General features: G+C 41.0%; 1 protein-coding gene across 2 annotated transcripts in view; it reads left to right on the forward strand.

Moving 5' to 3' along the window:
• Positions 1-14,146, forward strand: part of LARGE1 (LARGE xylosyl- and glucuronyltransferase 1) — a 279,750-nt gene that overhangs the window by 133,972 nt on the left and 131,632 nt on the right. For both annotated transcript variants that reach the window (XM_048933508.1, XM_048933516.1), the window contains 2 exons: positions 155-456; positions 6,996-7,078. In XM_048933508.1, the coding sequence (XP_048789465.1) occupies positions 155-456; positions 6,996-7,078 (385 nt within the window). The remainder of the gene's footprint in view (positions 1-154; positions 457-6,995; positions 7,079-14,146) is intronic.

Below are 14,146 nucleotides of genomic sequence, written 5' to 3' on the forward strand. Positions count from 1 at the left end.
CTCCAGCTTCACCATGAGCTTAACCTTTTTCTTCAAGTTCCAAGCCCATTTAAAATGTATTTGAAAGAAATCCCTGCCCAGTGATGGTCACATGAAAGAAAGATGCAGCTTTCGGTATGTTCTGACAGGAGTGTTTTGTTTCCTTCTGTTGCAGATGGGAAGCCAGTGTCGCTGTCTCCACTTGAATCCCAGCCCCACAGCCCTCGTTACACGGCCTCCAGCCAGCGGGACCGCGAGAGCCTGGAGGTCCGCATGCGGGAGGTGGAGGAGGAGAACCGCGTGCTCCGTAAGCAGCTCAGCCTGGCGCAGGGCCGCGGCCCCTCACACCACCGTGGCAACCACTCCAAAACCTACTCCATGGAAGAGGGGACGGGTGACAGTGAGAGCCTGCGGGCTGGCATTGTGGCTGGGAACAGCTCTGAGTGCGGGCAGCAGCCAGCGGTGGAAAAATGTGAGGTAGGTGAGCAAAAGAATCAGGGAACCACCTGGGTTGGAAGGGCCACAAAGCCCATCCAGCTCCAACCCCTCTGTCATGGGCAGGGTTGCCACCCATTAGATGGGGCTGCCCAGGGCTCCGTCTAACATGGCCTTGAACACCAGGTCCTGTAAGTATATTGGAGATTAGTGTCTCCTTCCCTCCTCAAACTTCTTAGACACATATCAGCCTCTTAAGGACCAGTAAGCATTTCCTCGCAGATAATTTTTAATATATATTTTTTAAAACTTTCAAACATTTGATCATTTGAATGTGTGTTGAATCTGGTGTAAAAATCCTGTCCATTTTTCAAGCTGACTTCAGTGCAGCGTTGCTGTTATAAAACCTGAATATTTCTAAACGAAATGAAAGTGGCACGCAATGAAAGTGTTGCTGTTGTTGTTAAGTCTTATTCCTGTGTTTATTCACCTCTTCTGGAATGGCTCAGGGTTTACTGTTAATTAAATTGTGGTTTATGGAACAATTTATGCCTTTGAGTTGCTTTTCAGCAGCATATCCAGATGCCGCAGTGGAAGCACCTGCTGTGTGTTAGCCGTGCAGAAGAGGTGCGGTTAGTGGCAGAAGACTGGAGATCTGTTTGTAAGGTTTTAGGGGGTTGTTTTGGTTTAGTTTTCCGTATTTTATGCCAGTAATTTTGTGGATGTCGCCTGGCTACTTGGTTGTCATATATCTGAATGATAACCGTTCCAAACCAGAGAGTCTTCCTTAAAGGCCTTCTGCCAATCCCAAATGGTGAAGACATCAAAAATAATTTTCTCCATTTATTTTTACAAAGAGGGTAATAAAATACCACCTTTTATCTTGCTTTCTGCCACTGGGAAGATAAAAATTGAAACAAAATAAGCGCGAAGGAAAAAGAAGTCCTAATTGTCTCTTCAGATAAAGTCTATTTAATGGGCAAATATTGCTTAAAAGGGAATTATTGCTTCCCAGTTCGGTACATCTTTGTCTGGCCCTGTTTGGAAAAAAAAGAAAAAAAGGAGCTAACATTCTTTTAAAGAGAGGGAAGAGGAGGAGTCTATTTTTCATTTTCCCTCCTCCTGATAATGAGGGTCTGATTTTCCTCCCTACCAGCATTTTGGCATTTATTTTAATTAAGGGAAGGTTCAAGTTATCGGTAAATAAACCTCACTTCCCCCTTATTATCATGCCAAGCAGTGATGAGCTGAGTCTCAGCTCTGGGTTGTTCAGTGTACCAACCAATTTGGGACACAAAAATAGCAGCTTAACAGAGGAACAGTTTAAGGGGTCTTTCAGATTATAATGTGTTTTGCCAATAAATTTTCTTGCTCAGTGGGGTTTAGCATTGTGCTGGAGGCAATGGTTATATAAAATACAAAACCTCACTTTATTTGCCATCCCCCTATCTCACTGCACACTATTTTGATAACAAAATAGCTTTTTCTTGCTTTTCTTAAGGAATTTGCTCAGTAATTCAGTAACAGCAATGGAAGTTAAAATTAAACTTCATTATTATCAGATTTGCCAGGGGTCTCATCGTTTATCCTATTACTGTAGATTCTGGTTCCATTTTTGTGTGAGAGTGGTATCTTGACTCCATTCACCCTCGTTTTTTACTGTTTCAGAGCCATAAACTAAAGATGTTTAAGCCTCTGACAGTGGAATATATTACAGCAAGAGTCAATGACATCGGTGGAAAGAGACAAGGATCCGGAGAAGGCTCTGGGGAAGACAAGGAGAGCTAGGGATAGATTATTTATTTCATTGAGGCAGTTCCTTGAGATTTATTGAAGCTAACATTTCAGAGTCTAATTTAGAATGCTCTTTAGTGATGATAAAACATCAGAAAATGCAGTTGCAATGAGTGAACATTAAATCTCCAAATTAAGCATGATCTGTGCGATAATAATTGTGATCTATTCTGAACAATTGTAGATTTGTTGTATTCCAGCCGCCACTTTCTACTCTCCTCCTTTGCAGAAGATGTTATACAATTTTGATATTACAAAATGAACCAGCATTATATTGCAGGAAAAGGTCAAGGTTCCAACTAAAGACCTTCTCCCTGGAGAGGGAAGATCCCTTTCCCCAGGCAGTTTTAACACAAGCATCGTCTTTATACAGACTTAGATACCAATAGCAGCCTTGAGGAGATCATGACACTGATGGAAGCCAACAGAATGATGTGCTTTTCTTCTGATGGTATCCCAGTATCTTTCCAGCTTTTGCCTCCATAAGCTGGGCATTTAGCTTGAATTAAGTGTGCATTAATAAACATTGTTAAAAGAGAGAGTCTACCAGAAAATATTTAATTAGCAGTATAGCATCCAGTCAGCTAGCAGAATACTAAGAAACATTTGCAGCATTTTTTCAGGCATATTTGTATTGTTATTATTCTCAACGCTGTTGCTCGGTAGTGTTGAACATGCAGGGCTCCAGAGCCACAAAGAAAAGGCCCCATCACTTTAAGTGCTGTAAAAACAAAGGAAATGCCTACCTTGGGGAGGCATTTGTATCATATTTACATACTTGTAACATGCTTTTAATACCTCTTAATCACAGTCATAAATTATTTATGAAGGGTTAAACAACTGTAATGGAATGCCTGGCTAGTACTACTGTGAAATTACTGAAGTATGAAATGCTTTACCAAAGACTCTAAACTAATTAGAGTTTATTAAGAGCAGTATTTCACCATTCCAAAACGTTGCCTGAGGAAGAAAAAGAATAACATCTGTTTATCGAGGCACCTTATACTCCACAGCATGGGATCTAAGGCCCAGTTCTTTGATTTTAACAATTTTCTTCCTATTAATATAACTCCAGAATGGCTTTATGTGAAATGCTACTTTCCAAAAAATGTTTTTTTTCATGTCTGTAGCAGCTAAACTATGTCAGTGTGCACCTTGGTGTTGTTTGAACTCCCTTTCTTAAAGAAGCTTAACTTCCTTAAGTGCCTTTAAGCATTCAAGGTGGACTTGAGCACTGCCGAAACTATTTTAAATCAAAAATAGCTATCTTTGTGTCTTTGATCCCCATTGTATAGGAAGAACAGTGTGGTTAACTTCTGCAGTGTTTTAATTACGTATTCATATCTGTGTTTAAGTGAATGCAGGGATGGAGGCTTTCAAGGAGCTCAGTTTCATCTTGCAGTGCTTCCTGAATATCCAGTCTTCAGCTGTATGATCATCACTGATACCAGACAGTGAGGAGCAAGTGCAAAGCTTTGCACATAAAACGCACAGAGCTGCACATCAAATGCAGAGCTTTGATGTGAGATGTCTGGAGGGACATGTTGAACCAAGCTGGATGCTGCATTTTGGGGGAGCTGGGACATCCGTGGCTTATGTGCCTTCCCTCCTAAATGTTCGTTGCAGCCTCAGCAGCTGTGTGAATCACAGTGGCCCATTCTGGTGGGATGGGGTACAGTCTTGTAGCCAACAGCAGAAGGAAAATGAGGAGTTTCAGAGATCTGGGAGGCTGCTGATCAATTTCATAATCTGGGAGCAGATGCTTACAGTAGTATACTCAGGAGTCTTACAAGGTTTTTGAAGTGTTTCCATCTTCCAGCTGTTGTTGCCCTATCTTGCCAGGGTATGGTTACAGCCAGCTGGTCTCCATCCAGATGTGGGTTTGGGACAAGCATGGAGGAAACTTGAGGTCAGGGTTTTTTCATTAGAAAGCAGTTCAGGTTGTAGACCTCACGTTGACTTACAAATTTCCTGCTGATTCTCTTGAACAGTTAAACAACAAGGGGAAGGCAAGTGAATTAAGAAAAGAGAAGAAACAGTTTTGTAGCATGCTGTAGGCAAAAACTGTGGGAGAAAAAAAGGACTGGATTTCTATTCTCTTCTAGAAATAATTTTCTTCCCTATAGCTGATAGCAGGCAGATAAGTAGTATCAAACACTGCAGAGAGACTGAGCAAGAGATATATGGATTCCTGTGTCTCTGAATTTTAGAAAGACATTTAGCAGAGCAGCCAGAGCTGTCTCCTCACTGCGCTTTGGCTAAATCAGAATACAGGACAGCAGCACTAAAAGATAACAACGAATGCCCAAGTTTAGCTTTGAAATGAATTGGTTTAAGAAAAGGAGATGGTAGGGTGAAAGGGGAGGCTGTGAGGAGAGTTTATTTAGCCAGAAGATGTAAAATGAAGTTGACGGTGACATGATAGTGCTGCTCCATTGAAACTCATCAAGTGTTGGTGTCTGGTCCAGTGTCTTCAGGTGTTTAGTGTTTAAATCAGACCTAAAACCATTCTCAGTTGATGCTATTTTTATTGGAATTTAAGGGACGGATCTTAGGCCTTCCAAGAACCTGAGAAAGTCTAGGTTGTAGTGAGGTGGGAGTCAACCTCTTCTGCTAGGTAACAGCAAAAGGTCAAGAAGTAATGGCCTCAGCTTGCACCAGGGGAGGTTCAGGCTGAGTATTAGGAACAGTTTCTTCTCAGAAAGAGCGGTGCTGCAGTGGCACAGGCTGCCCATGGAGGTGGTGCAGTCACCATCCCTGGAGGTGTTCCAGAACCATGTGGATGTGGCACTGAGGACATGGTCAGTGGGCATGGTGGGGGTGGGCTGGCTGTTGGACTTAGTGATCTTAGTGATCTTTTCCAACCATAATGATTCTGTGGTTCTGTGACTGAGAGAAGGCAGGGTGTGCACAGGAATCTGCACCTCATGGGAACCTATACCCAGAAGCATCATACAAACCACTGCTGTAGTAAGTCATTAAATAAAAGCAGCCTGTGTTCTTCTCTGTTATCATCACAAGAAAGAAACACAATCAATTTTTGCAAAGTGCTGAGAATGCTCAACTTCCTTTGACATGAAAGTGAATTTGAATTGTGGAATATCTCACAGCACTGTTGTCAACATGTGCTGTGCCGTATTTTCTTTCTCCTACCTCTCTGGATGGTTACCTTATTAATTCCAATCCTCTAAAATCTTCTCATCTTCCCAGCTAGTGATGCGTGCTGGGGCAGGATGCAGCTGCAGTGTTCATGTGGAACTGCACAATAGCACAGCCACTCGGCCATTACTCGATCCAAATTGCTTCCCGGACCAGCTGGTGTTAATGGATGGGACTAGGGACTCTTTAGATGTGCCCAACACATGCCACCTCCTGTGTAAATATGCCTCTGTTACAGGCCAAGCTTTGGGAATGTATGACTATGTGAGAAGGCAAAATTCCTTATTTGTTCTCAACGTAGTGGGCTGTCTGTGGAAAATGAGAGCTGTGTTTGTGTGACAGATCAGCTAACCAACCTTCAAATGGAAGCCAAATGATGCTTCCCTGCAGTTTCACAGCTGTGTCCCTGATCACAGCTTTGTGCATGGTAAACTCTCCTTCATTTCTGTGACCGCTAAGAAACAGAAAAATACAGAAGGTGGCTAATTTTAAAACCAGAGAAGAGTAACTTAACAGCATTTTAAAAATTATTACTTGCTGCCTTAATAATCACGACTAGTAGCAAAATTTTCCCTTTCCTCTTCAACAGACGAGTAAACTTCTGCCTCAGATTGAAAGGAAGGAAGAAAGAAGAGAATAAGGGAGTATTTACCAAAGTGCTGGGGTTGGGACTCTTGATTTCATGTTAATGCTGCCTAGTGCAGCCCATGCTACCAGTCATAGGCAGAGAAGTGACCTGTACCTTCCCAGCTTGTGTGCTGTATTACACTAGAATCTCAGAATCATAAAATGGCTTGGATTGAATGGAGCCTTAAAGCCCAGCCACCCCAACCCTGTGCCATGGGCAGGGCTGCCCCCCACCAGCTCAGGCTGCTCAGGGCCCCATCCAACCTGGCCTTGAGCAGCTCCAGGGATGGGACACCTCAGCTTCTCTGGGCAGCTGTGCCAGTGCCTTGTGTTCTCTGAGTAATCAATTTCTTAATATCTAACCTAAATCTCCCATCCTGTAGTTTAAAACCACTCATCCTTGTACCGTCACTATCTATCCATGTAAAAAGTTGATTTCCCTCCTGTTTATGATCTCCCTTTAAGTACTGGAAAGTCCGTTATTGCTGGGACACACACATCTCTGGGCAAAGTAATTGTCCATGTTGCCCATCAGAGCTTGCTCATTCTCTCCTTAATAGGCATTCTTATGGTGGAAATGATGCTGAATTTCTAAGAGCATATCTGCTTCTATCAGGTGTATTTTTAAGTTTTGAGTTCAGAAGGTTAAACAGTGGCTGCTTGTTTGCATACTCAGAATTTTGTGTTCTGCCGAATGGATGTGTGTCTATATACACGTGCACACACATATGTTCTTAGCTAATTAATGCAATTCTGTTCAGACATCTGATGTAATTTAGGGACAGGAATGACTTTGGAATGATGATGGTGTTATAACTCAATTAAGATGTTTTTAACAAACTGCCTCAAGTGGGCTGCAAACAGCTGCAGAACACCCACTCAAATCTTTAACAATTGCTGCACTAAATAAAAGCACTGCCATGTATGTGCTCTCTCTAATAAGCGATAGAACACAGGAGCAGGCTTTAATTTTTCTTCTTTTTCTTTCTCTTTCCCCACAGACCATCCATGTTGCCATTGTTTGTGCAGGGTATAACGCCAGTCGGGATGTTGTCACACTCGTCAAGTCTGTCTTATTTCACAGGTAAAGGTACCCTTTTCTTCTTATACATCATATATATACAGATACACAAATAAGCTCTTGTCATGTTTACTCTTATTCAAAGTCAGATTCCCTTCCTTTGTTTCTTTTTCTTTGGAAGGAATGAAGCATGAAGTATGCGACCACCAGAAATAGACTCATCTGTGAAAAGATCTGTACAATGAATTGTAGGGTTCAGAAATCCAGTTGCTGCCTCTCCTTATTGCACTGTGGGAATAGGCACCATATTTATCTGTACTGTAAAGCATCTGCACACTCCCGACTGCTGTAAAATAATGATAGTAGCAATGACAACATTGTTTTCGTTTAGCTTATGTCTGGTTCAGTTTATGGCACAGGTGTAGGTAGTAATTTGAAAGCCATACCAATAAAGACACACTGGTGGTTGATTGGCTATCCTAGCTTCCTATTTAGACATTTATTTTTTAGTATAAACCTGTTACTATAGCCTGTATTATTTCAGATTATTTACTGTGGCTTTGGAGGATCTACTGGTAGCCCCTTAGAAGGCTTTGCAACCTGGTTTTAACACATAGAGCACAATTGCATGCCAAATTTTAGGGGCATAAATGTCCAATGAAGATAAAGTAGCCAACTGCCTTTATAAATAGCAGCTTTAACAAAACTGAAATGGTATTAAGCTGTGTATGCACATGTGTATATCCCTTGTTTGGTTTAGTTGGCATTGGAGAAGGTACTTTCCCAGGTAGTCAAGAGGGCCAATGGCATACTGGGCTTGTATACGAAATAGTGTTTCCAACATGAGCTGGAAGAAATGTAAGGCTCTGGAGCGTGTGTCCAGAGAAGGGTAGTGGAGTTGTGAAGGCTCTGCAGCACAAATCTGATGGGGAGTGGATGAGGGAACTGGGGTTGTTCAGTCTGGAGGAGTCTCAGAGGAAACCTTACTGCTCTCTACAACAACCTGAAAGGAGGTTGTAGTGAGCTGGAGGTCAGCCTCTTCTCCCAGTATAACGCTGATGGGACAAGAGGGCATGGTGTCAAGTCTTGCTATGGGAGGTTCAGGCTGGATATTAGAAAAAAATTATTATCTGAGGAAAGTGGTGCTGCACTGGCACAGGCTGTCCAGGGAGGTGGTGGAGTCACCATCTGTGGAGGTATTCAAGAATTGTTTAGATATTGTAATGAAGGACATGGTTTAGTGGGAAATATCAGTGGTAGGTAGGCAGTCGGACTAGATGATCTTGGAGGTCTTTTCCAACCTTGGTGATTCTATGATTCTGTGATTCTGTGAAATGGGGAGTTGAGAGACCCATCAAACTCTTTAACTCAAATAGGACAAATAGACCAGTAAAATGTCCATAGTGTTTAATGACTTTACTAAGGAGACAGTTTCAAACACTGCTTCAAACGGAATGATATTTTATAGCAGGGACGATGAATCTTATTTGTGTCATGCTAGTATCTTCTTAAACTGTGAGTGGGTCATTCCAGTCCCCAGCCTTGCTCCTTACGTTTGCTCTGAACTCTGCTGGAGCACTGAGTGCTGATGCCCTTGCAATGCATTTAAGATGCCATTTTAACTTTACTCATTTTTGGTCAGCTTTCAAAAAGTATGTAAATGCCTAACTACCTTCTACTGTGGGGAAAAACTCATTAAATGGTGTTTTTTAAGAGTGTCTGGAATTTAAGTGAAGAGGGGAAATTCTCTACTGTAGGTATTAGGAAAAATTTCTTTACAGTGAGAGTAGTCAAACACTGATGCTTCATGCCTGCCAGTGTTTCAGAGGCATTTGGTTAATGCCTTAATAATGCTTTAACTTTCAGCTTACGGGAATTTTGATTCAGTGATCTTTGAAAGTCCTTTACAAGTAAACTGTTCTATTCTACTCTCCAAAATATGGTACTTTCACTATCAAAATGCAGCCTTTGCAGATCTTCCCAAAAACAGCATGTTCCTGTTAGATGAAAATTAGAAAGGGCCAGGAGAAAGAAAAACAATGCTATAATAAACATGCCAATACCAAAACAGCAGTAAAAACCTGTATCATGCTCTAGGCAGAATATTTCTGGATGTTAAAATCCTGTTAAATTTTAAAACTCAATCTATTTCCAATTAGAATCCTGAATTATTCAGTGTGAACTGGCATTGTGTGGCAAGAATGTGGGGCGTTTTGTCTATTTTGATAGTTATCTCTAAGGGGTTTCTTGCAAATACTCATTTTTTTTTTTTTACAGATATGTGTTTTTTTCTGGCTTTCTGGATTTTTTTTCTCTCCTGTTATTTGCCACCGTTTCAAGAAGGCTCAATTCCTGTATGTTTCCAAATACACCATAAATAATAGGAACATCATAGCTCAAAGGTTTAAACAGTTTCCTTTTGTGTTATTTAAAGAAAGTGTCCCTGAAAAATTAACAGATATACATCTGCTATAAGGGATATGGAAAATATGTTTAAAATAATGAAAGCAAAACAAAGAAAAGTAGCATTTGTGTTTTTGAGTCTGGTGGAGTCCGACCTTGTCAAGAACACATCTGCTGTTTGGATGGCAGTACTGCTCATCTCAAAGGATTCATCCAGCTCAGCAGAAGTGATCAAGATGAAGTCCAGTATAGCTAATGAAACTTCAGAACAGTTGTAACTTTCAGAATAACCTGTGTGGCTTGTATGCTTAAAGACAAACTGTAAGTGCTTTCCTGTCTTGAACAAGCTTTTCTCACTAAGCATTAAGTTGTTCACTAGAAAGAAAAGATGTTTTCAAAGAACAAACAGAGCTTCTTGAAGACATTTCTTCCTTATTCATAGAATCATAGAATGGTTTGGGTCAAGATCATCTACTTCCAACTCTCCTGCTATAGGCAGGGACACCTCCCTCTAGACCAGGTTGCTCAAAGCCCCATCCAGCCTGGCTTGAATGCTTCCAGGGAAGGGGCATCCACAGCCTCACTGGAACATGTTCCAGTATCACACCACCCTCACAGTATAGAATTTCTTCTTGATATCTAGTCTAAATCTGTCTTCTTCCTGTTTAAAGCTATTTCCTCCCATCCTGTTGCTACGTGCCCTTATAAAAGTCCCTCCCCATCTTTCCTGTAGCCCCTCTTTAGGTACTGGAAGGCCACTATAAGGTTCCTCCAGAGCCTTCTCTTCTCCAGTCCGAAAAGCCCCAGCTCTTGCATCCTGTTCTCATAGGTGAGGTGCTCCAGCCCTCTGGTCATCTTTGTGGCCCTCCTCTGAACCCACTCCAACAGCCCAGTGTCCTTCTGGACACAGTACAGCACTGGACACAGTACTTCAGGTGGGTTCTCACAAAAGCAGAGTAGAGGGGAGGATTGCCTCCCTCTATCTGTCATCTCTTGATTCAATCTAGGATGCAATTGGCCTTCTGGGCTGCAAGCACACACTGCTGGCTCATGTTGAGTCTTTCATCATCTGACACCCCTTAATTCTTCTCTGCAGAGCTGCTCTCAAGCCCTTCTCTGTCCAGTCTGTATTTGTGCTTGGGATTGCCCCAATCCAGGTGCAAGACCTTGCACTTTTCCTTGTTGAATTTCATGAGATTGGCATGGGTACATCTCTCAAACCTGTCCAGGTCCCTCTGGATGGCATCCCTTCCCACTGGCCTGTCAACTGCACCACTCAGCTTGGTGTCATCTGCAAACTTGCTGCGAGTGCACTTGATCCCACTGTCAAGAAGATTGATTTTTGCTTCTTATGCATCTATTGTGACTGTGGCTACGTTGTGGAAAACCAAGCCTCAAAAACTCTCCTTTCTTGAATGTCTTTCTTTAAAGTGGTGATGGTCAAGAGGACTGAAGAATAAACTGCAAACAAACAACAAACTCAGTTGAAAAGTATATATAAAATGCAAGATTCCTTGCATTGGTTGCCATCTTCAAACAATGTTATCTTGGAGACTGGAGGCTTGAAAATTACCGTGATTTGAAAGAAGGCTTATTTTAGTTGCTAGGATCTGTTTAACAGCAGGGAAGAAGGATGGAGGTAGGTCATGGTACTGCATTAGGAGAAATGAATTAGGAGTTGGAGGTGGTTGGTTCAGATGGTAGATACTTCATGACATCAGTAGTAGGTTCATCAATTCACTTGAGGGTCATCAGTGAGAACAGGCATGGAAGTGTCTCTTTTTCTGACCCTTAAATGTGCACTGAGGAGTTCATCCTATCTAGCATGTGTAATTGAAAGATGTTTGCATAGAAAACACAGCTATTGTTACATGGTTCTGCTTGGGCAGCTGTACTACTGCCCATTGGTCCTGCAGTGCAGCACTCTGAACACACACTAGTAGTGGAGCAGCTGGCCCCTAAAAGCAGCCACGTTTCATATCCTTGCCTTTTCCTACTGCACTTCGTTTGGTGTTTGCTGTAAGAGCACTGTTTTCAGTGAATGTCTGACATTCAGAGATGCCCACCTGCTCTTATTGGAATATTCTTCCTTTTTGCTAATTAAAGCATGTTTCAGCTGAATATCTCTATTCTGAAAGAAGAAGAGGTGCCTAAGAAGGGAATCCCTACTTCTGAAGTGTAAAAATTTTGAGAAAAGGAGGCCACATCAGTTTAATCATCTTTCCCTGGCATGTTAACGTATTTGTGATAGCCCCAGCTTTGAGCTAGAGTGCTAGACAGAAAGATGCAAGACAGCAGGGGTGCTGGGTCATTAAGAATGAAAACTACAGGAATTTCTATAGATGGTGTGTGCTGTCTCTACTCTCTTTCATGAAAGTGCAGCAAATCCTGCATATTGAACAGTTTAGCTCTCCCAGGTCTTCCTCTGCCAGCTCTAAAAAATCAAGTTTCTGATTCTCATCACACCATATATATCATGAGACATAGGCAGGCTACTCATTCAAGCCACTTGAGAAGCTATGTCTGTCTTTGGATTCCAGAAAGGGAGAAAAGGAGTGGAAAGAGCTGGTGTGGTAAATTCCTTATAAGAACACCGTCGTTCAGAAACGCATTTCACTCCCAACAGAAGAGAAGCTTCTGTCTTTAGAAAACGTATGTTCAAGCCACAAAATCTCAGCAGCTTTTAACACCCAGTTTGACATAACTGACAGTCTGTTCTCAGGGGGACCCTCCGCAGAGCTGCGGTAGTGCAGAGTTTGCAGACTCTGATAAATATGCATTGGCACTGCTGCACAGAGGGAGGCATGGAGAATGAGCACTTAGTCCTCGTCTGCAACTTTCCTGCTTACCTCTCCTGGGCATCTAGCTCCTAATTATGATAGATTTTATAAATCTGCTGCAGGACTGGAGAATCTCTCAGCCAGTTTAACGCAGCCAAGCTCTTATCAGTATGACCCAAGTGCAACGTAGATTTAGCTTTTCTGAACCAAAGACTAAAACACGACTAAAGATATTGGGCCAACTGAGCAAAATGAAATGCAGATGCTTTTGGAAACAGTGCATAGCGTCCAAAAAAGCATCTGCATTTCATTTTCAGATGTGATGCAGCTGTCTGTGGCTAATTACTATCCTTGGAACCTCTGGTACAAGTTCCATTGTCTCTTTTCAGTGTTTTACTCCATTTCTGAAAATTGGAAACCTTAGAAATGGCCAATGTTTACAGTTTCAGATTGCAAAGACCACTCTTATCTCTACATAGGTAGTTCTTCACTTCATCAAGAACTGAAATCATTTTTAATGTGCTCTCCTCTTTTCCAAAGACATGCTAAAACACCTTGTTTCATTTGGGAACAACGAAAGGCCAAAATTATAAAATTATGACATGTTGCTGACATGTTAGGTCAGCTTGAGAATCTGTGAGAAATTAACTTCTCTTTAGTGCCAGCTATTGCTGCCTTGCCAAAGTACTCCCTTGTATGTAGTGATTTGTATGCTAGCAAAGAGTGGTTTGGGGTTTTTTTAGTTGTTTTTCTGGAAACTCATCCCTCAATGGTGATGTGAGTTCAAAATATAAACAAAAGCAGTGAGATGAACAAAACACTTTGTAATACAAAATAGCCTTTAAAAAGACAACTTTATTTCAAGGCAAGTAAATGTCTGAGTATTTTTATGATAGGAGTTTAAACTACGTTATAGATTGCTTTAGCAAAAATAATCTGTTTTTCTTAGAATAAGTAGAGTAAGATGAACTTAAGATAAATTAAATAAAAGGAATGACATGCACTTTCCAAGGAAAAATCAGAAGTCAACACTGGCAGGTAATTAAAGCTTACGTAATCTCATGACTTTATTCCCTGGAGACCTTTTTGCCTTAATGGAGTTCATTTGATAATTTAAAACTTTTGTCATTGTTTCCAACTTTTCTAACATATCAGTCTATTTTATGGGAGATTCTTCTGACAAAAAATAATATGTGAATTGGTTTCTCTGATGCATGTGAATACTTCATTTTCTATTTTATTGCTGTGCTAACAATGAAGGAATAATGGAGAAAATAGTGTTTAAAAGAAATCTGTCCATATAATCTTATTAATTTCTGAAGTGATTCCTATAAGTTAACACAAAACAAGACAATCCATATGTAAAGCAGCTCCTGCATGTTAAGATCTCTCCAATAGTTTGGGGAGCATTTTAATCAATGCTGCATGTGAATGGGTATGAAAAATCTATAATGCTTTTCACATTGAAATTCTCCCCACACAAGAGATGAATTGTCACATGGGCACTAGAAAAAAAAAAAAATATCCCGAGTTGCCTTTTATAATTTCTGTTTGAAGTACTTGTTACCATTTGTTACGGATATAAAAGGTATTACCTTGTTGTGCTTCCCTTAATAAAGTATAGGGTTTGGAAATAAACCCCCTGGGCTACTGACCTTTTTATATTCTTAGAAAATAAAATTCCTCTGTCGCAGAGTGAGACTATACAACCAAGCAGCTGCTTTTTGAATTGCTAACAATTGAGCTATGGAATAATATAGAAGGCTAGAGTGAGTCTTGATTCACTACTCCCTTTTTCAATTGTAGGTTTTTATATTTAACGCTGTGACAGTGGCTATTCCAAAAGAATGCTCCACAAATGCTTGAGCAAGCAGATCGAAACTGTGATGAATAAGAAGTTTTGAAATGTAAAAATAAGATATTGTGATTAAAAACCAACAACAAAGAA

The sequence above is a fragment of the Lagopus muta genome, chromosome 1 (genome assembly GCF_023343835.1).
Source record: "Lagopus muta isolate bLagMut1 chromosome 1, bLagMut1 primary, whole genome shotgun sequence".
Lineage (NCBI taxonomy): Eukaryota > Metazoa > Chordata > Aves > Galliformes > Phasianidae > Lagopus > Lagopus muta.